The 23,439-nt window shown below is 37.8% G+C and overlaps 2 protein-coding genes across 7 annotated transcripts; one reads left to right on the forward strand and one right to left on the reverse strand.

The window, feature by feature from the left end:
* Nucleotides 1-305: 305 nt before the first annotated feature.
* tnnc1b (troponin C type 1b (slow)) lies at nt 306-2,172 on the reverse strand. Its single transcript, XM_058763009.1, has 6 exons — nt 1,970-2,172; nt 1,357-1,387; nt 1,072-1,218; nt 861-975; nt 639-775; nt 306-543 (listed from the first exon to the last, which is right to left on the reverse strand). Exons 1-6 carry the CDS (start codon nt 1,991-1,993, stop codon nt 512-514), a joined length of 486 nt encoding a protein of 161 aa, XP_058618992.1. The 5' UTR covers nt 1,994-2,172; the 3' UTR covers nt 306-511.
* Nucleotides 1,131-21,264, forward strand: si:dkey-32e6.6 (extracellular matrix protein 2). Of its 6 annotated transcripts, XM_058763003.1 has the most exons (13): nt 1,136-1,269; nt 3,840-3,969; nt 5,236-5,368; nt 5,459-5,628; nt 5,712-5,828; nt 7,058-7,119; nt 7,513-7,954; nt 8,084-8,199; nt 8,803-8,935; nt 11,915-12,072; nt 12,166-12,305; nt 18,728-19,054; nt 20,693-21,264. In XM_058763003.1, the coding sequence occupies exons 5-13, from the start codon at nt 5,807-5,809 to the stop codon at nt 20,865-20,867; spliced, it is 1,575 nt and encodes a 524-aa protein (XP_058618986.1). In that variant the 5' UTR covers nt 1,136-1,269; nt 3,840-3,969; nt 5,236-5,368; nt 5,459-5,628; nt 5,712-5,806; the 3' UTR covers nt 20,868-21,264. The 6 variants fall into 6 exon arrangements, with proteins under 6 accessions (XP_058618985.1, XP_058618986.1, XP_058618988.1 ...); XM_058763002.1 differs by having other exon boundaries at nt 1,131-1,269; nt 3,843-3,969; nt 5,236-5,628; XM_058763005.1 differs by having other exon boundaries at nt 5,200-5,628.
* Nucleotides 21,265-23,439: the final 2,175 nt, after the last annotated feature.

A 23,439-nucleotide genomic window follows, 5' to 3' on the forward strand; every position in this document is an offset into this window, starting at 1 on the left:
CCAACCCTAATCAAACACTTGATCCAGCTAATCAAGATCTTCAGGATTACTAGAAACTTCCAAGCAGGTGTGATTTGGAGCTAAACTCTGCAGAGCTGTGGCCCTCCAGGAATTGAGTTTGAGACCACTGTTATACACTGTGAAAAAAGATATAAATTACATCGCTTTGTTTGTCGCCGTTTAGGAGTAGATAGTCGCATATATAAAACCTCAAACTTTAAAGACAAACCCCAATCTGTTTTCATTGAGGTGTTTGAACAAACAAAACAAATAGCATGTGCTAGGGAAAAAAACGTGCAACTGTGTACAGAAAATGTTTTTACTTGAGCACAAATAACATTACTATTCTGGGCAGCAGTACATGACACCATTTACTTATTTCAACAAATTACAGAAACATAGGCTATGAAATACAGATCATTTTCTGTGCTTCCCAATCGAGTTCGCTTGAGTCAGGGAATGAAATGGCAGGTTTCTTTTCGCGGACTTTTGGATCCGTTAGGCGGGATTTTTACTCGACTCCCTTCATGAATTCCAGGAACTCTGTTGGGATTAAATGTAATATATGTTTCTGTTGTCGAAATGTGAATTTTCTAATAAATATTCAAAAATGTACCATATTTTGAGCGTGAATTTACCGTCGTAATCGATCTTGCCGTCGTTGTTTTTGTCTCCGTCCTTCATGAGCTCCTCGATGTCGTCCTCAGTGATGGCCTCACCTGTCGACTCCAGCATGTTCTTCAGCTCGTCTAAGTCAATGTAACCATCTCCATTCCTTAAAGAGACATTAATAAAACATGTCTAGTATAGGAGGTAATGTGATATACACTACAATATGCTTTGGAAAATACAGTTCATACTTGTCAAACATGCGGAAGACTTCAGCCAGCTCCTCTTCTGATTTTCCTTTGCTCTCCTCTTTCATGCAGCGCACCATCATCACCAAGAACTCATCGAAGTCCACTGTCCCGCTTCCTACAACCCACAGAGACCTTTCATCAATAAAATCCCAATTCATACCATAAACTTCACCTGAATCTGTATGATATCTTCAACTAAAATCCAACATACCATCCTCATCTACTTCATCTACCATTTCCTGCAGCTCTTCTTGAGTGGGGTTCTGGCCCAGCATCCTCATCACCTTGCCCAACTCCTTAGTACTGATACAGCCATCCTCAGCGTCCTGAACGAAGATGTCGAACGCAGCGCGAAACTCTGCCGGGTACAGTCAGATAGCAGTGCAAAAGTCACACGTCAGTAACATTTGTAAGTTTATAATAGAGTTGCCATAGTGTTACATCACAATACATGCAGCTACATGTTCAAACTGACTGGTTAAAAAGAGAAACTCACCATTTTTTTGTTCTTCTGTTAAGTTCTCTACCTGTTAGGTGGAAAAGATAGCTCAAAACTTTGCTTCACTTGACTTAGAACTAAAAATACAATATGTTGTAAGACTGTACAGCATGTCATTCGACAGAGACAGGAATGACAGCTGTCACTCGCGTAATGTTCTTCAGACACCAGACACCCTCTGCCCATTTGTTAAATGCTTTAGCCTCAGTGGCTATGACCCTTCTCCATTTCCCTGGCTATTATGAGATATGTCAAATCTAAACCTGGTTACACTGGTTGTGTTGCTCATTTTTTGACCAAATCCATTTTGATAGTGTCCTGTGCCCTTAAAAGGGCCCCAAACGTCTGGTGTCCCATCTCCTATTTATTGATTTAACCTTGAGAGCTGACTACCCCCGACACAGATTGATTTCTCTGGTTGATTATTAGTCATAATGCTGAAATCTGTCATTTTCAAGGAAGGAAATGGTCAAGGGCAGGTTAACTTTTAAATAAACAGTCAATTCATTTATCATTTATTTTACATGTTCATACTATCTTTTGGGGCACTCTCCATTCAGGCAGCTTGAGGTTAAATGCAGTGCTTATAATTAGTGCAATCATAACTTACCGCTGCTTTATATACATCATCCATGGCTGTCCTGGGTTTGAGGTTTCCTTTTTGAAACGGTCTGAAAAATCCTCACAGGTAATCCAGCACTGAAGCCCTGTTACCAGCACTCCTCTCTTCACGGCAGACACGGGACGAAGAGTCCCAGGGCCACCTGCCTTGGCCTTTATGGCTGGAATGGATGGCCCCAGAAAAGACAAAGCCTTTTGTCACTCCCCTTTCCTATCTAAGAGAGCGAGGGATGGGTGAAAAAGGAAAGGGAGCGGGACAGAAAGGGGTTAGAGATGGCATGGGCTATAAATAGAGGAGGAATGTCAGAGACAACAGGCAGGAGAACTCGAGTTATGACAATAAGTCCTTGGCACTGGACTCCCTGGCAGCCTGAGCAACAACCCCATATCAAGTTCTAAACTTATCCACCGGTCACCTGCATTTGCCAATCATTTTTGAGCAGCATCACGACTGAATTCTTGTGGCAGGCACTGGTCCTATGTGTTCAGGAAATTACTATAATCAAAGAGGCCAATAGCACTTCTTGTTATTAAATCTTAACCAGTGTTTGGGGTGTGGGTCCTTTAAAGGACTGAACATTAATAATTCCCTTCAAAGTTTTTCCTTTGGTCAAAGAACCACATTGAAAATATGGGACTGGATAACTAGAATTTCCCAGTACCACTTTTCCAATGTGGTTCTTTTTCAATTTTATAGAAACATTTGAACAAAAATGTTATGATATAAAAATATTTGAAGATCAAGATGGCCTTTGTGTTATTCTCAAAAAGTAAAGAAACTATAGTATTTAATTAACTCTGATTTTTGATTCTAAAATTTAATTTGCAATGAAAAATTATTGTTTTAAATTAGAAAAACAGAAATAAAGGTACAAAAACTGTCACTGGGGCGGTACCTTTTCAAAAGGTACATGTTTGTACCTAAAGGGTCCATTTTGGTACCTTAAAGGTACATATTCGTACTTAAAGTGTACATATTTGAACCTAATAGGTACAAAAGTGTACCTTTTGAAAAGGTACTGCCCCAGTGACAGCTTTTGTACCTTTATTTCTGAGAGTGCAAGAGGTCTCAGATGTTTGGATGCTATTTATACTCATGAATTATTTTTCTTGTGTTCATCGTAGATAAAAGGAATCATACGATTTTGGCTCGAGTAACTGTTTTAGATGCAATTCTGAATGAAAGATCAGGGGAAACATCTAATTATTCCAGTCCTAAGACTAGTGATATATAAACAGCTGCTTCACTGTGGCATCTCTCCACCACAACTCCATCTTTATTTCTATAATTAAGTCCAGAGAAGGGAACCTAGCGCTCAAGTCACGTCTTGTGCCTGAGCTGTTTGAAAACATATGAACATGTTTTGTGAATTATTATATCATTCCTGACTGTAGTCACATGTCAATTTCTGATGTTTTTGTGTTTGGGACAGTTTTATAATTTAGAATCATTTGGAATACTTCTGTTTTTTTGTTGTTGTTTTTCCTCTTCATCTTTCTCTACAAATCCATCAGTATTTAATTTAAAAAAATCAGACTGCATCAGTATCATGATAGGCCACAAGCAGCATCGAGCAAAGACCAATGCCTCTGGTGCTGACATCACAATGATACGCTATGCTATTCTGGATCCCTCTGACCTAAATTAAGAACTAGTCATGAACCTTCCCTTAAAAGACTATTAGAGTAAGAGATTACAAAACACACACATGTACAATTCATAGATAAAAAGCAGTATAATTTCATAATAAGTATAACTGTGTACACAGGAGGAACAAAAGGAGGAAGCTCCTTTTCTTGCTTTCACTCATTACGTCTAGCTGACGATCAGATGTATTTTTCTCTGCCCATGTTCTCAGCAGCTCTCTCCACGGCCAGCATACAACAACCGCAACCAGCTCACCCTGAGAACATGTAACAGCTGAGACACTGAGGTTCAGAGGGCGTGTGTGGGACAATGAGGACAAAGTGGGCTTGGACACCGGACAGGTCAGCAGAACACACTCACACCAGTGACTCACTACAGACAGACATTTGTACGAGGAGCAGCAGTCTGGCAGTGGTTTTGCCAGATAGCATAAAATTACAGATTCTGTCTCACTCTTACCCACTGTTTGTTTGGACAGTAATACAGGGTCATCCATTTGAAAGGGGCCATGGTTGTCAAGGGAGAATTTTAGAAAACGACATTTTAGAAATGGTAGCCTAAACTTCTTTAGCTTTATATTTAGAGTTACTCTTTAAATAATGATCTAATTAGATTTCCCAGTAAATTCTTTTTAAACAAACACAAAATAATATTATAGGCTTTAAAATTATTTCTTTAAAAGTTGTTACTGAGGGAGATGGACATGTTTGAAAGCAAAGACAATTAAATAGTTTATTGTTTATATTTAAAATGAAAAGAAAATGTAAAGCTAATTTAATTTGTGAACTTTTCCGTATGCTTGCTTTTGCTAATAAAGTTAAAGAATTCTATAATAATATGAATTAAAATCTGTAATGGTATCTGATATCTAATGCAAATCAGATTAAAACTGTTAAGAAACCAGAAAAATAAGCATAAACATGCCTCAAGGTGTGCACATCAAAAAATATGCTTCATATGTCAACGTACACAGTTGTTGCCCATTTTGTGTCCAGTGTTGTCTGAGCAAATTTAAACAGAGTCGCAAAGCAATATCTCGCTCTGCAGTGATACTTTATGGTGTGAATGTAAATGCAAACAATCTCTCCCTATACAGTGTGACCCTGAGAGCTGCTCTATTTGTATGTGTCTGTGAGACCCTCGTCCAACCGTAACTGGCTTTTTTTAGACATCCTTCTTTCCTCCCCCACATATTTCTCAAATCTCTGATTTCACACTAATGAGTGAAATTAAAAAGATAGTGTTTACAGAAGTTTTATACAAAAAAAAAAACTATTTGGATGCCGATGCCAAACTTAAAATGAATGAATGTCATTGGTTTAGAAAAGAAAATATCAAACCCAGTGGCCCTTGTTTTAAAGTAATGACCAGAATTGCAATCTAATTATCAAATGCAATGACATTTAGACATTTTAAATGTGACACTATATATAAATCAGCCTATAATCTCCATAAACGAGAGGAGTGTGTAACTGTATGCTTTGAAAACACATAGCATTTGTCTGTGTGCCTGTCTGCCTCCATCTGTTTGTTTTATGAGTTAGAGAACCATGTCTTTCTCTTTTGGCAAGGTCATTTTCTTTTTCTTACATACGTGCTAATGGCAGCATGCCAGGCAGGAACATGATGAGGACGAGACATGGAGCCGGAGAGAGATCTCTGCATGGGTCAGCCAGGCTGCTCGCTCCCTGCCCTCTTGTTTGGATAACTCTCTCATTTGTCCATCTCAAGTGCTACAAGGTGTGAACACTGTGTCACTGTGGCATGACGTGACTGACATTGACCATCATTCCCCTGCCTCTCTCTCTCTCTCTTTGTCCCAAACTCTAGTGTTTGTTGGCACAACCGTTGACTTTATAAGGAGGAGTTGATATTTTTGTGAACTCCTGGCAATGAAGGTCCTTGTACACGTCTAACCACGTACTGTGATCTCCTCCCTGTTTTCTCCTCCTCCTCCGTCTCACTGCTGACAAAGAGAGAATTTAAGAGGGCAGCTGGAGGTGAGCCTGCAGGTACATGGTGAGCGTCTGAACAGATCGGATTAGAATCATGCAGGCTCTTTTGGTGTTTTGCGTGTGCTTAGGAGCTTTATCTGTGGAAGGAGAAGTCCTGAATGAACTGAATTCACTCCTCACATTTATACCTGAGACTGATGTTTCATCCTCACATCATCAACCAATGGATTCTTCATCAGCATCAAGTGAGTTCATCAGTAATTATAGTAATTATAATTTCGAGAGCAGTGACAGAGTTTGCAGTCTCAGGAAGAGTCAGACAAGACCATTGTGAATAGTTAATGTTGCCTGTTATACTTTGTTCTTGTTTAAAGTGTTTATTGAACTACGATAAAGTTCTAAACTAAAGTTACAGAGGATCAAAGGATATTTCGAAATAAATAAATAGAAGTAAAAGCAACCTCAGTTTTTATAGAGTATGTCTGCCATAAAATAGTTTAAATTGTTGAAAATTACTTTACATATTTGGAAATGTGTGTGTGGCTGCATATACAGTGACCTTTTAATTTTTTAAGTAACTATAGTTCTCCTCAAGTACACACAGGTGTCATAGCAGAGTAAACACAGGTGTAGTTATTCACATTAATTATGAACATGATCCACTATACATTACACAATACAATACAATTCAGTACTGTTCAAAAGTTTGGGGACGGTAAAAATATTTTATTTATTTGCTTGAAAATACAGTAAAACAGTACTGTTGTGAAATACAATTACAATATTTTATAACTGTTTTATATTTGAATATATTTTGTAATGTAATTTATTCCTGTGTTGGCAAAGCTGAATGTTTAGCAGCCATTACTTCAGTATCCAGAATATGCTGATTTGATGATCAAGAAACATTTCTTATTGTTATCAATGTTGAAAACAGTTGTGTTGTTTAATATTATTTCTGTAAACAGCTTTTATTTAGAATACATATTCTTTGTAAACCTGTAAAAGTCTTTACTGTCACTTTGATTCATTTTATTTTGCTAAATAAAAATATTAATTTATTGGTTACACTTTAGAATAGGGAACATATTCACTATAAATGAAAAGTTTTCCCTTTATGAACTGCTAATTTGCTGCTTATTAATAGTAAGGTAGTTGTTAAGTTTAGGTATGGGGTGGATCGAGGGATCCAAAATATGGTCATGCAGAACAAGGCATTAATATGTGCTTTAAAAGTACTAATAAACGGCCAGTAATATGCATGCTAATAAGCATCTAGTTAATAGTGAGAATTGGTCCTTAAAATAAAATGTTACCAGTTCATTTAAAAAAAAAATAAATAAAAAAAATTTTTTTTTCCCAAACATTTAAACGGTAGTGCATGTGTAGCTTCTTCTGTCAACAGTGCAGTTGTTGGTTCACACATGGTTCTGAGTTCACTTATTATTGTGTTGAATCATGTCTGCATTTGCAGGTGAAAAGAGAACCAATGAAGCACAAACAAGGCAAGTAAGCGACACTGCCACAAACACACAGGTGAGTTTGCATTTCTGGAGACAAATCATTTAAGTTTCTTACATCAAATAATTTGGTGAAATAAATAGAAAACAGTAAATATTGAATTCGTGACCATACTCGTGTCCTATAGTAACGCCTGTTTGCTGCACAGGCTGCTACTGTTGTTACAGTGGAAGAAGTATGTGTATTCTGGTAGTCCAAGATAGCACAACCATACCATAAATGCTAATTATAAGTCTATTTTTGCTTCCCGTCTTAATGCTCAACCTCTCATTTTCCACCTCCTTTATTCCTGCCTGTACTATTTGTCCACTATATTTAGTTTGTTTAGTTTGTTCAGCATGTTTCTGGTCATTCCTGTGTCACTAATGAGCTCAATTCCTGCTGTGTTTCTTCTGTGTGTCCCATCAGTCAGTTATGGGGCGAGCTGAGGCTGTGTGGGTGGAGCTCAATGCTGTGTTGGAGAGATGGGGCGGAGCAGCAGGGAAACTAAATGCAATCTTGAGGGAACTCAAAGAGGAGAAAAAACGCCTCTTGGACCAAGGGGAAGAGCAAAAAGCTAAGAAAAAGGAAGAGGATGAGGATGAAGAAGAAGAGGATGATGATGAGGAGGAGGAAGAAGAAGAAGAGGAAGAGGAGGAGGAAGAAGAAGAAGAAGAAGAAGGAGAGGAGGAGGGAAAGGAAGAAGAGACAGCTGAAGAGGAGGAGAATGATGCATCTAACAGCACCTCGACCCAAGACTTGTTACCAGAAGGCTGCCAAGTGGGAGAAAGTCGAGTATCCTGCAAGCAGATTGGCTTGTCCCACCTGCCAGTCATCACAAACCAGGAAGTCACCATACTTGAACTGCCCGGTAAGGTCTGGAAAGGCTGAACGATCCAACATAAGTATATGCATTACTGAGCCGTTCTGTAATTTATGTTGGTTGTATCTTGTAATAAGCACAGCCATTCAACATTTTAACCAATGCGCTGTCTTACAGGGAATAACTTAACAAGAATTCCTCTCAGTGGTTTTTCTGGACTGCCAGATCTTGAAGAGCTTGACCTAAGTTTGAACAAGCTGGACGACTCCTCTTTCGGCCTAAGTCTCTTCATGGTACTGGCATTTTTTTATCCCTTCAATTATACCAGTTAAATACTCCTATAATCTTTAAGGAGTATGTACTGTACGTCTACATCAAATCTAAAAATAATTCCATCCTAGTCAGGATTTTTAAGAACATGCAAATTAAAAGTTTCAAATTATAACTGCTAACTATAAGTCCAGCCAAGATACGTCCGGATTTCCCAGCAGGAGACCTTGAGAAGAGACCAAACACACCACTCCCAAAGCAAACTCAGCAGCATGAAAATAGGAACCACAGTTTGGCCAGTGGAAAATGCCACTGTCTTCTTTGGACCGTCTATGAAATGTTGGTGAAATTAGCATAAAGAGTAAATTCTCGTTTTATGCCGTTTCACAAATGGAAAGTATCTAAAGTCAGGCAGGTCTGATCGTCTGGTGCAGCAGGGTGCATGTACATGTCTTAACATTAAAATAACTGAACAAACATGCGCAATTGAGGCTTTTCATTTGGTGGTAGGCACAGTGGAATCATTGCTGTGTTAAAATGCAGGCTCATAATTCACTAGGCCCAAAACAGACAGGACATAACCACTAAGTCCCAAGTAGACAAGTGTGTTTCTGCTCTTTTAACAGAATCTGACAAAGCTGAAGATTCTGAAACTTGACGGCAATGAACTTACAACAGTTCCACAGTTGCCGACTTCTTTGGAGGATCTGAAGATAAACAACAATAAAATAAACCAACTGGCTTCACACAGCTTCAAAGGTTTGTGTTGTTTTCATGCCAGCCACAAACATGAGTTTATTCACGGCTTTGGTAATTCACGTGAGTTCATTTCCTCATTATAAAGATTTACTGATGAAGAATGGAGTAGTACTTTTGAAATGTTTGAAATAATTTACATTCACATGAGAATCATATCAGGTGTCTCATATCAGTAACTGAATAAAAGTAGCTTGTGGGGGTTGACATGTTGAGATCACATGACCAGCTGAATATTATTTGCTTAATCTAAGTAACTCCCCTGTTGCTGGACATTTTTGTTCACAAGATACGCCATAAGGCTGGAATACACTGCTCAGTCATTCTTGAGAAGTGGGACAAAACAGGGTGCAAAACTGAAAAAAATAAAACCTTGTACTCGGACAAATGAAACTATATTTATGTATCTTATATGCTTTGATCCAGCCTCTCATCTTTTCTCTTTTTTTAACAAAATGTGCTTTTTACCTTGGACTGTGTAATATAATTTCAACTTAATCTTTAACAGCATTCAAGATGTTTTTAACATTTCAAAACACATTCTCATGTTAGCAGACAGATTACACTTTCACATGTGACCAACAATTCCGCAACAAATATAAAATATCATAATGAAATATTATCAAAATATTCATCTGACGGTGGTGACGAAAACTATCTAATACATTGAATCAATCAATTTCTGTATTAAAACAAACACAACAAACAGTGAGTATATTATTGTTTATAAAGCTTTTATTCAAGAGTCACGTTTAAGTATTTTGATATATCATTGGAACACAAAATCTTATGGTGGGGACATCTAACGGTGTTGACAAATTTGGCATTTCTTTCACAAAACAAATGGAGTTCATGTAGAAGCCATTATGTTTTTTTCTGTTGATGCTAGATGCTAATGGAACCTGCTTCAGGAGAATAAAATGATCTAAATATTTCAAATAATTTCCTCAGATATTGGAAGGTGGTGTTGACATACCATGGTTGTGACACAGGAAATATTAACATTAGGATTTAAAATATTCTAAAACTATAAAATTTAGAGCCTGTCTGACAGTGATGTACTCTGCAGAAGAGGACTGAGGTGAGGGGGTCCTTAAGAGTGACAGCTGCCCCTGATATTCCCTGATTTTATTACATTTTAATAAATGTCTGACGGAGTTAGGGTTGCCACCCGTCCCTTAAAATACGGAATCGTCCCGTATTTAAAGGTAAAATGATGCGTCCCGTATCTAATCAATACGGGACGCGATTTGTCCCGTATTTTACAAAGGCCAACACATTTTAACAAATAAATAAGTATTTTGCACTGTTTATAATACTAATAGCAATTATAGTGAAATCAATCTCATAAGAAGTACTATTAGAGAAGCTCATTTGCGCGTGATTGCATTTTGGCGTCTTTGTTTCCATAGCGACGGAGTCTCCAGAACGCGCGCTGTTAAAGCCCTTTCACACGAGCGCAGCGTGCGCTAAACATGCGCGGTTTAGCCTACAACATTTAGAGCTCACATCCGCCCTTTAAACACAAGACTCTCCATATGTAGGGCTGAATGGGAAAGTTATCAATGGTCTGTCCTATATCTAATGATGAACGCACAATTTGCAGAGAAGCATTTGCTCACGGTGGACTGTCTGACTTAAAGGGACAGTTCACCCTAAAATGATTTTTAATTAATTTATTTTTTTTATCGTTTACACACACTCAAGTTGTTCCAAACCTGTAATAATTTCATTCTTCCATTGAACATAAAAGAAGATTCTTTGAAGAATGTGGGTAACCTAACTGTTTCTGGTACCCAATGACTCTGATAGTATTTTTTCTCTACTATGGAAGTTACTGAGGACCAGCAGCTGTTTAGTTACCCACATTCTTCAAAGTATCTTCTTTTGCGTTCAACAGAAGAAACAACTTTTTGCAGGTTTATAAAGACCTGGGTAAATTATGACAGAATTTTCTTTTTTGGGTGAATAGCATTGAAGTGACAGACACATCGTATAGGCGTATAGGGGGGCTCGTGAATGGCTGTCCCTTATTTTGCCTTGCTAAAGGTGGCAAGCCTAGACGGAGTTGACAAAAAGTGGGGATACAACTTTGAAACTTTATGAAACATGCAAGTGTCACTGAAAAACAAACTTGATATGAGATATTACTAGGTGTTGCTTTTCATAAAACAAGGTCTTTTTCATTATTAAAAAAACATTTTTATCCATTTTATTGCATATGAATGATTGAACCCTTCTCTGTGGACACACTGTTTTAGATGTAGTGAGAGGACAATAAGAGTCATAGATTTGGTATAATAATGAGAAAAATAAATTTAAGGGGATAATTGTGTTAAATACATTCTATTATTAATCCATCATAACATTTCAAATTGAAAATATTTTTATTTTTAAACCTACTAGCAGTTACACTTGCTGGACCTGTTTTGTCCCATGTCTCAAGAATGGCTGTGCTGATTTTTGCCTGATTAACAGTCTGGACAAGTTGACACTAGTTACCTAAAGTCAGAGCCAGTCTGCACATTTGACTTCAACTAAAATCATATAGTTTATGATGAGCAGACTCAGATCTTTTATCTACAGACTATGATTCCATGCAGTCGAAGGAAATCAAACATGTTTTACATTTTGAGCTGATATTATGACACATAATATTTTCATTTGTCACTAGTAGTGTGTGATCCTCAATCGTTTAGTGTAGGTAGTATATTTAGTGTATGCAGTTTTTTCATCTGTAACTACAGTATCTACAAAGTTGGCATAATACCTTGTGTTTTAGTCCTGTAGTGTATTCCAGCCTTAAATAAATCATGACTGACTTCTAAAAGATCATTTGAACAATAGTTTTAACAACTGAATACCTTTTTTGTGTGAGGTTACATACACACCACTAGGTGTCAGAATAAGCTTAGGACAGCTCAAAATAAAAAGAAATTACACCTTTAACTGAAGTTACTAAGAACATTTTGTTTTCTGCAGGCTTGACTAACCTAAAAGTCTTAGAACTGACAGGAAACATCCTCTATGAGAGCAGCATTGCACCCTGGGCTTTCAAACCTCTGAAGGCACTCAAGTATTTACAACTGGATAAAAACAGATTCAGTGGTATCCCAGCGGGCTTGCCCCCGTCTATAGAGGTCAGTTTTGTAACCCGGCCAATGATTCAGTCTTTTGCTTCTCTGTATAGGTTTATGTTATTTATATTTTGATATGTCTTGGTGTATTTGCAGGACCTGAGGTTGCAGGACAATCAAATAGTGGAGGTGCAGGACAGGCTTTTGGATAAGTGTGTCCACCTGAAGGTGTTAGATCTCAGTCACAACCTCCTAAAAGAGAACAGCATCTACCCTGAGGCCTGGATCAACCTGCGGTGAGTCTCACATGCACTTTTTTGTATTTATAAAACATATATTATTATATCAATACACTTTATATATACACTCTTATTGCTTCTGGAATGGTAATCTGCTTCAACATTTTGTTATAAATTGTACAAAATATATTCTATATTAATATTTTATATAAAATACTTTTTTTTTTTTGACTTGGAATAACCCAAATGATAAATGTATATACAATAAATCACACACACGCACGCACACACTCATGTTTGTTTCTGTGAATTGTGAGGAATTTCCATAGACTTCTATTGCTTTTATACTCACTAAACAATAATTTCTATCTCCTAACCCTACCCCTTACAGAAAACCTGTTTGCACTTTCAGATAAACATCATTTACTATTTAAAAAAAAAAAATGTCCTCGTGGGGACTGCACAATGTCAAAAATTTCAGGTTTTACTGTCCTTGTGGGGACATTTGGGCCACACAATGTAGCATAAACAAGTACACACACACACACGTTTGTTTTTGTGAATTGTGGGGACATTCCATAGGCGTAATGGTTTTTATACTGTACAAACCGTATTTTCTGTCGCCCTACACCTAATCCTACCCCTTACAGGAAACTACTGGCAATTTTTGAATTTCATAAAACACCGTTTTGTATGTTTATTAAGTCTTTTGTTTTACGGGGACACTGGAAGTGTCCTCATAAACCATGTTTACGTTGTAGTACCCATGTTATTATACACATTTGTGTCCTCATAAACCATATATACCAGTACACACACACACACACACACACACACAGACAATCCCTTGGTACAGTTCCCTTATTAGCCACTAGATGGTGCACAAAGACATGCTGAGAGAAGTAACCCACCCAGTTGCTAAATGTGTTGTGGTACAACACAATTCCAGGAACCTGTGTGTCCGTCATCATCAGAATCAGTTGAAGGAGTGTGATCATTTATTCTGGACCTGCTGTCAGCCTGAATCTGCCTCATAGTTTCGATTCTACCAGAGTAGATGTGCTTCTCCAAGGTCTCACATCACTCATCCTCAGAAGCGTGTTATACGGGAGGCAGAAGTGACAGAGAGCCCACTCATCACTCACTCTGCCCTTTACCCTGTCAAACACACTGAGTGATGGGGTGAAGTTAGAAAAACACTTCCCAGCTGTTTGGAAATCCAAGCTTAATTTCAAGAGTAATAAAGACTTTGTCTAGGGTCGTATATAGAGGATTACGAGGGTCTATTTTGTGATTAGGCATAAGCTCACTCATGGATAACAGTTTGCACTTGTATTGCGGTGAATGCAGATGTTTGGCTGGCCTCTGATCAGCCAAATGGAGCGGTTTACAGCACTGGTTGTGGCTTGGCTGTGTGATGGTGAATGTGTGTGGGTTATGATTCATGCAGGGGTGACCATGATGCTCAAGCATTCCTGCAGAGAGACATTTTGTGGATTTTGTTTTGTGGAGTTGCCAATTTACAGATATGTGGTTAACACATAAACCATCCATACTTCTACTAAAAGCTAAAAAAATAAACAGAAAAGTAGTGATCAGAAAAAACCCCAGTAAGAAGTACTTTATACCTAAAAGAGACATCCAAAGTTCATCCAAAAATGAAAATCCAGTCATTTACTCACCCTCCTCTTGTTTAAAACCAGTTTGAAGAAGAAGATACGTATTTTAAGAATGCACTGGCTGTGATTTACCATTCAGTTAAAATAAATGTGAAATGCAGCTTTCAAGTTTCTAAAAGGACATAAGCATCACAAAATTAACATAAAGGTAACCTATATGACTTATATTTAAGTATTCTGATGTTATACAATAGCTTTACTTAAGAAACAGACCAAAGTAAATTAAAATGAGACCTTCCTTTACAACTTTCTCCGCACCATAAGCTTTTTGTCTTTTCTACCCCCTCCATTGCCTCTCTCACACTGACTCTCATACCGTCAGCAAATTATACTAATACATTATTCATCTCTAACATCTTCTACTCATTTTCTTTTCTTGCAAGTTTTTTGAAACAGTGCCATTCAAAGCTGGTTTGCAGAAATTCATAATTCTCTTTCTTTCTGTTCACTCTTCATCAATTTCTGCATTACCAGGAAAGCAGGCATTATCGCTGGAACTGTTTCCATGGCTGTTGCACTGTTTACTTTCCAGCTGCCTTTTTAAGGTAACCTGTAATTAGCTGCAGTGAGCGTAAGTGAGCTTTGATCAGCCATCAGCTCAACTTTACAGGCTCTTTATTTCAAAAATAATGTCACATTGTCACCAAATTGCTGCTGTTAATTGTTACTGTTGATGTGTGTGTGTGTGTGTGTGTGTGTGTGTGTGCATGCATTCATGTGTGTGATCCTGTGATCTACCCAAACACTGCAGCACCATGCTATTATCTCAGCACAAATCTCTGAACCTCCCCGAGTTAAGGCAAGACTTTTACTGTCTGCTTTCATTTCTTCAGCCTTTATGAGTGCCTGTCAGCCCAAATAATGTCCAAATCGGCACCATGGACCCAGTGTAAATCCCAGCTCCATCAACACCTCCTCAACACTCCATTTCTCTAACTTTCACTCATCTAGCAGCCTAGCCGCATATATATACATATATATATATACTAGTGCTGTCAAATGATTAATCACAATTAATCGCATCCAAAATAAAAGTTTTTGTTTATGTTATATATGTGTGTGTGTTCTGTATATTTATTATGTATATATAAATACACACACATACAGTATATGTTTTGAAAATATTTACATGTATATATTTATATTTACATAATTTATATTATATATAAATATATTTAAAATACAAATATATATAAAATACAAATTCTTGAATATATACATGCATGTGTGTATATTTATATATACATAATAAATATACACACACACATATATTATATAAACAAAAACTTTTATTTTGAATGCATTAATCGCGATTAATCGCTTGACAGCACTAATTTATACATACATAAAGACGTACTCGTGACAATATTTTGCTGAATCTTGTGTTTGATCAGTCACATTACATTTCCAGCTGAGACAACTGCCTCAAAAAATGTTGAGGTCCAAAGATGGCAAATTGTGTACTTCTGGGGATTCTTGTGGTAGAACTGCTATTGAAATGATTGGAAATGCCAATGGCTAACTATTACAGACCATCAGCATATAAAAAAAGGCACTTCCTTCTAATAAACTTCTTTCCTTTTCTCTCTGTATTTGTTTCTGCATTTACACTCTATGCTCTGTTTCTTCTGTTCAGTGCCTTTATGACCTTTTTGCACCTTGAAAGATTTGCTTGCGTGGACTTTCAATGGAGTGACAGAAATCTCTTATGTTTAATTAAAAATATCTTAATTTGTGTTTTGAAAAAAAATTGTAATGGTTTGGAATGACATGACGGTGAATAAATGGTGACAGAATTTACATTTTTACTTGAACTAACTGCTTATACGTTGTATGTGTATATTAATGTCCTCACTTCCTTGAGCTCAAACCTCCTTTTTTAAAGATCGAAGGGCCAGCCATATAAAATCTAATTACAGTTTTTAATGTGACTGAACAACCTTCATGGTTTGTTGCTCTTAGAGGAGAGGCTCTAGTAGAAGAACTGCTAATAAGATTCTTTTAAAGTTTCTTTAAAAGTGACACATCTCTGACCAGTGATGTCACGTCTGCAATAAGCAGGCAAATGTCATGGGAATCTGTGCAACTTGGGGTTGCTCTGTGTGTTCATATGCCATTGTGTTTATATAGGTGCACACATTTCTGTGTGTGAGCAGTGACACCACAGACCCCCTGTCATCTGGAGGGTTGTTTTGGTTCTCGGGGTGAAGAACAGGGTGTTCTGGGAGAGGGCTCCTCTGCAGGCCAGTGACCTGAGACTGAGGATTTTGATGGATGTGTGGACAGTGTGGATGCGCTAGCTGGACTGAGCTTACGGGAATGAGGCGGGGGGTGAAAGAAAGGACACGCACTGCTTGTTTTCTCACACAGGGAGAAAAAAATGCAAGTTAGTGCAGTTTCACCAAGAAGTTCACATTCTCATTTCATAATGAGTTATATAAAGTGTCTCTGCCCGAGGAGACAACCAAGAGCCAGCGGTTGTGCAGATATGAAGAGTCACAGTACACAGTCGCATACACATAAATGCCTTTCACTCTTTTAAAGTGTGAAAGAAAATATTCAAAACCTGAATATTGTCAGGAAAAGAGCATGAATTAAGGAGCCACAGCTGGAGATGTTTATGCTCGCTCTTGCTAGTTCAAATCAGAGTGCCCTAAATGAAGAGGCTGAGTTTAGCTGTGCCTGGGTCTCCCGCATGCATGATATAACATGAGATCCAACGAAATGTGCCTTGTCGTGACAGTGGTCTTCCTGTCCTGCGTGCCAGGTTACGTAACGGCAGTTGTGCAACGCTGGCATCAGTGTGCCAGTGGACATGTGGTGGCAGCCGTGCTCTCTGCTTCTCATTATGGGAGTGCTCCCTGAGGATGCCCACTGTTATTGGCTTGTCGGTGGGGGGAATCTGTGTGGGAACAATGTCAGTATGTAAATCTTACTCAGACATCAGAAGCCAATAATGCTTTATTTTGTTCTTGAATTATGCAATTTTTTCTGTAACCAAATCTGTATTTTATGGCAGTTTTGTCACTCAGATTGTATCTGGTATTGCACGTTTAAAAGTTTTTACGATGGTTTTAGATATAGTTCAGGCAGTGAATTACGTTTTTTCTCTGTGTATGTGAGTGTGGGTATGTGTGTCTTTTTGGCTGTAAATTATTGTGTTGGCTCACTTGTGACAGTGGTCCATTGCGCACTTGCATAATAAAACATTTATGGATTTATTTAACAACCCAACTGTTGATGAAAATCTCCTAAAGAGAGGGAAAAATTCCCTCTATTTATTAGCATTAACACTTATTTCCAAAAAGCAGGAACGGCATGCACCTACATTATTTGTTTTTTTAAGGTTCACCAGTGGACGTCTTGACCCACTTTGTGCCCTAGGCAAGACCAAATTTTTAGATTTTCCAAATGTCTGACACAGCATTTTAGACAAACACTTTTGCCTAAACAAGCTCAGGGCTCCTCTCTGAAACGCTGTCAGCTATATTCACTGCCAGATATTCTGATTGATATTCAGTCTGCAACATCTGAAGTCCCATCTCTCATCTCAAGGTCAGTATCAGAGCTTGTTTGGGTGAATGAAATCCACATGGAGGTCACTGTAGCTTTTGATGTAATAATAACACTCAATGCCATATGAGACCTTTATTCCTCCTCAGCGCACTGGTGGACTGGGCAGCCATCAGTGTTATGGAGGCAGAGGAAATGTGCTCCTGACTCCTGCTGAGATGAACATTGTAAACTTACACCAGCTGCCTCCTCTAGACTCTAGTCTTGAAAAACACAAAAGCCTCTCATACACTACCATGACTTTTAGGACGTTCTCTCACTCGCTCAATCTTCCACCCCCAAACCCCCCTTGTGTCTTCACAGAACACACACACACAAAAATACAGTTAACCGAAGTCGACACACAAGCTCTTTTGGCTCTAGCTGCCTTGTGCTGGGTTAATGACCTGCCATGGGGCCCGTTCTCCATGCAAACACTGCAGAAAACTTCACAAGCTCCCCCAACACTTGAGAGAAACCTATTACATATGATGCAACCAATGTACACTAATCATCAAAAATACTTTAACATGGTTTACATAAATACAAGTTGTAAAGACATGCTTAGACAAGCAAGTGTTTCTGGTAGACCAGCAAAGCAGTTTTTCTGATGAAGCTGTTTGAACAAAGAAGCCTATAACTTTCATGCTACCTACTAGTGGTGGGGATTTTGATTCATGCCAAAGTCTTGACCTTTTTAAATCCATTGACCGAAAAGATTTGTTCCGATTTATCAAGTGATATTGTCACTGATTGGTTCAGATTGGTTGACCATCTCTTCAGATTTCTGAAGTATTCCTGGCAGTAGGTGGTGAAAATATGTAAAGTTAGCAACATTTATGTGTTATTTCTGAGCCCTTGAATCATTGAATGATTTGTTAAAAAGCACTGAGAACTAGCGTATTGAAGAGAATGAGTATAATTCCTTCACTTAAAAGGTTTGTTCAAAACACTGATTTGTTTACAAACTAAACTGTTGCTAAACTGCTTAACATTCTGAATTATAAAGTTGTTAAAAGTGCATTAATTCACAAAAGACTAACATTAGTTTGCACAGTTTTAGTATTGGCATTAAGAATGATGAAATTTCATGAAAATTGGACATTTTGGTTTCGTAATAACCTTGTTTCCAGCAAAAAGTGAAATAAAATGACTTACTCATATTATGATATTAGAGTTTGGTCATATTGCCCACCGCTAATACACTCCATGAGGTAACACCACACCTCTGTCTGTCTGTTTCCTCAGGAAGCTGGAAACTCTTGACCTGTCCCATAACCAGATGGCAGTAGTGCCCTCAGATCTGCCCAGGGCCTTGCGCCAACTCTCCCTGCAGCACAATCACATTCACTCCATTCCTCCATACTCATTGAGTCACCTCCGCCCAGGCTTACAGTCCCTACACCTCTCCCACAACCTGTTAGAAGAGCACGGTGTGCTGGGGAAGTCATTTCGTGGTGTTTATCAATCACTGGTGGAGTTACACTTGGACAACAACAGGTTTCAGAGGGTGCCACACAATATGCGCCACTTCAAGAACCTCAAGTTACTGCGTCTAGACCACAACCGTATAAGGTATGTACCCTTAAGTTCTGTTCCTTAACACAGTGGTCAGACATCGAAGCTGGAGTCTTAAATTTGTCTAATGATACACAGTGTGATGTTTTAAGATGCTGTGAATGTTGTACAACATTAATCTGGGGCCGTCGACGATCCTTGCTTCTAAAGGGGTTAAAGCTTCACTGCCTATGTCCTACATAGACTGCTACCTTCTAAGGCAGCATCTAACTGTCATAGAATCTCAATTGAAACACTCTTAATACGCTAACAAAACACATAGTATAGTACACAAAATATTGTGTGTTATAGTTCATTTATATATATACACACTACCATTCAAAACTTTGTCAGTCAGTAGATATTTTTTTAAGGAAATTAATACTTTTAATCAGCAAAGGCACGTTAAATTGATCAAAAGTGGCTATAAAAACATTGTTACTGTACTGCACACTGTACATCGATTTCTTTTTCAAATAAAATATTTTTTTTATTGACCTTTGCATTCATGAAAGAATCTTGAATAAAACATATCATGGTTTCCACAAACATTTTAAGCAGCACAACTGTTTTCAACATTGAAAATAATAATTTAAAAAAATTCTCAAGCTTCAAATCAGCATATTAGAATGATTTCTGAAGGATCGTGTGACACTGAAGACTGAAGTAATGGCTGCTGAAAATTGAGCTATGCCAGCATAGGAATAAATTATATTTTAAGAGCATATTCACATAGAAAACTGTTATTTTAATTGTAATAATATTTCAAATATTACTGCCTTGGTGTGCATAACAGACTTCTTTCAAAACATTAAAAAAATCTTACTGACCCCAAACTTTTGAAAGGTAGTGTATACTATGCAGTATTGAATAATATACAATGTTGTTATAAGAAAACAAATTCATTGCTGTGCATTCTGGAATTCCATAATTCTCAAAAAAGACATACTATGAAATTGAACTTTGAATGCCATAAAATACCGTCTAGTAAGTCACTAGGTTTTGGAACAGAACCATCGTGTTAAGCTTCTACATGCCCATGAATGCAACCTCCATTTGTGAAACTCCCTCAACCTTACGCCAGCAATCACAACTCAACTCCTACTTTCTCCTGTTATTTTTTGAAATCCTCATTCCCTTTAGATTTTTTTTCCCTCCTGCTCAGACTCAGCTCAGATCGTTTTCTTTGATCTTCTTTTAAACATTCTCTCTCATTTATTACTCACTAATTTCACTTTTTCTTTTCTTTTAGTTTGCATTTCAAAGGCGTAAAGGCTTAAGCTTGTCTGTACCCGCAGACTGTAGTGCAACCAATATGGCAGCTGATGTAGTGCGAGCTCCAAGCTCAAGAGTGAACTACATGAACTGCACTAATTAAAATATTTGTGTGCTTGCTTTAGGGTCTGCCAGTAATTACAAGGATGCATATCTCTACTCTCTAAACTTCTCTTGAATTAGTAAGGTCTAGAAACACTTCAGAATCGATCAATAACTACACTGTAGTCATTTTCTTAATTGGAATTTTTGCCTTGTTTTATAAATATATTAAAATATTTAATATAAACATATATTACAAAAGGAATTATTAGGAAAATATGTACATCCCTACAATGAAAAGTGTTATAGTGAGTAACATGTATGGCTTTCTGTTTTCAGCTCTGTCCCAGTGAAATCCATCTGTAAGGTTAAAAGGACTGAGGATTCTCCCCTGTCAACCGTCCATTTAGAGTACAACTACATCAATGTGATGAAAATCCCTCGTGCTGCTTTCTCCTGCATTCGGGATTCTGGCAAGATCATACTGGAGCCCCAGAGCCAAACACAGGGCTAGTAAACTGCTACAGAAACATCACCCTGTCACTTCAAGCCTCCCCTCTGCTTCTCCTGTCAGTCACTCTAAGATTGAATACTGTAAACACCATGCCCATTAGATCTATTAATAGTGTGCATGCTTCCTCTTCAAATGCACATTGGGTCATGTTCAGCAACTTGTAGCATAAAATACATTATTTTGTTTCTTTTTGTATGAAATAAACATTCTTCTTGTAAGCTATTGAAACAAGCGGGCTTAGAAACCCCCTGAGTGAAAAATGATCAAATGCCTTTCTTTCACAATACTCGTTTAGACTTTGGTGCATCTGCAATGATTTTATTATTATATAATTTTATATTTATATTTGTGTTGTATTATTTTAAATCATCTTCTGATGTCACATTAAAACAAATTCATGTCTAAAATGACATTTGTTTTGTAAATATAAGGCAAAATGTACACAATTACCACTATTTGTCTGTCAGACATATTGCGTGATGGACCCATAGCTCAAAGCCAAGTATAGGTGCAGCTAAAAAGAAAACAAATTGCAATCTGAGACTGAGGGGTATGTGACAGCATCTTTATTATCCCTGACTTTCAGGACACACTGCAGGATTATTGAGTGAAGCCTCAGGTGAACGGCTGGATGCCTCTGAGAAGAGATGAAGTTTTGAATGGCAAGGTAATGAGATAGAACTTATGAGCTGTGATGTCTGCTGAGTTCAGGTGTGAATGACGCCCACAGCTCCGAATAGGGCCCCTCTGAGCTCATTCAGCAGCACTGCCTCTGGGTAAGAAAGGGTTACTTCAATGCAATTTTCATAAGTACCTCAGATTTCTCCTAACCAAGAAATCTATCAAAGCGTAAAGTGCCCCAAGATGAGCATCTGTGTTGAGCTAAATGATTTACATCAAGCTGTGGATGCCCCCAATGACCTTGTCTGATCATTCAAAGGCAATCTGATGGCATGACACATTTAGTTTGAATTGCATTACACTGAAGGCATTTGGGCTCATTTAAGGTCCTTTAAAACAGCCCACTCGCTAGCCATCTTGGTAATGTCTTTGGGCAGCTATTACAAATCATCAAAGCACTGCTGTAATCTATTTGAAAGGGAGAAGTCCTAAGTCTCTTAACGGTTTGCCAAGCTTGCGTTTCATTAGTATGTCAGGCCACCATTAATGTGACAAAAATACTGGATTTTGCATCATATAGTAAGACTAGCTACAAGGCACATTTATTGACATACTATTATTTGTGTAATATAATGATATAGGCTTTTTTAATGCGCATTTTGAAGTATCACATCAGAAATGAGTGATGGAAACGCCAAATTTCAAATAAAAATCTCTTAATTCGCAAAAAAGTTTTTACGCTCACTTGAGGTGCTTTTTGACTTGTGCAAAAAAGGGTTAATGCGAATAACAGGAGGTGGAAAGTAAATTCCTCCATGCACATCAAAAAAGTCATGTGACTTTGCGCTATGGCACGGCAAAACATGACTAACCAGTGGACCAATCTTGTTCCACAGCATCTGAAATCTTATGGTCATTTTGAAATGCCTGAGCTAAATTTGTCATCAACATATTTCTGTATAATTGCCTCCCATAACTGTTAGTACACGACTGCGTTCCCAAACAGCAGCATCCGCCTCCAAAACCAATGACCGCATTTAGGCCTATGAAAATTATTATATTCAGGGGCTTCTACTTTTTTTTAGTGATATATAGCCTAGCGCCAGTTCTACCAGGAAGTGACGATTTTGTTCTCTTTGACTCGTTGGGTGGAAATAGTGGTTGTTTAATTTTTTAATGCGATATTTCAATTATTGTGCATAAGTTAAATTCACAACTTTGGATGGAAACCTGGCTAATGAGTTTAGCGCAATGTATGTCACTGATGAAAAAGACATCATGATGTACTCAGATCTTGTGAACAAGTGACCCCATCGACATCTTGAGATCAAAAGAGGAGCTGTACACTTTAAATAGTACATGTAGGGAAAAAAAGAAGCGTTACTTGATTTGAATGATCACATATGTTGGTCTCAAATGTGTCTTCAAGACACATAAAAAGCAGCAGGGCTTCTGTCTTCAATACAGGGATAATGGCTCTGATGTTCAAATGTGCATGATTCCTGGTGATCATTTTCCTGGAGGAGAGGTTAAATAACAGTGTGACTGGTCTGTTTGCAAAACACAATGCCTGTATTCTTGCAGCCGCATAAGGGAAAAAAATATTGTTAACGATATTGCAGAAAGACATGAGCTAAGGGTCTGAGATCCTCTCCAGCACATCAAGGCCACAGAAACCCTGGTGTCCTTCCAGCTTTGTTAACGAAGTGACTTCTTAGGTCTTGACGTTCTTTGTCCTGACGTTTTATTAGCTAGCATTAATGAAAAACATGCACAGCAATCAAAACAGCCTTTCAGGATGCTAAAGCCTTCCTCTCTTTAACCCTCTATTGGACTAATTGTGAATTTACAGCTTAAAAAATAATTGACTTTATATTTTACATATATTTAGGAGTAAAATCATTTTCCAAAATTTGTTTACTTCATCTGACCTTTGACCTTTTTTTTAAGG

Source organism: Onychostoma macrolepis, chromosome 23 (assembly GCF_012432095.1).
Source record: "Onychostoma macrolepis isolate SWU-2019 chromosome 23, ASM1243209v1, whole genome shotgun sequence".
Taxonomy (NCBI): domain Eukaryota; kingdom Metazoa; phylum Chordata; class Actinopteri; order Cypriniformes; family Cyprinidae; genus Onychostoma; species Onychostoma macrolepis.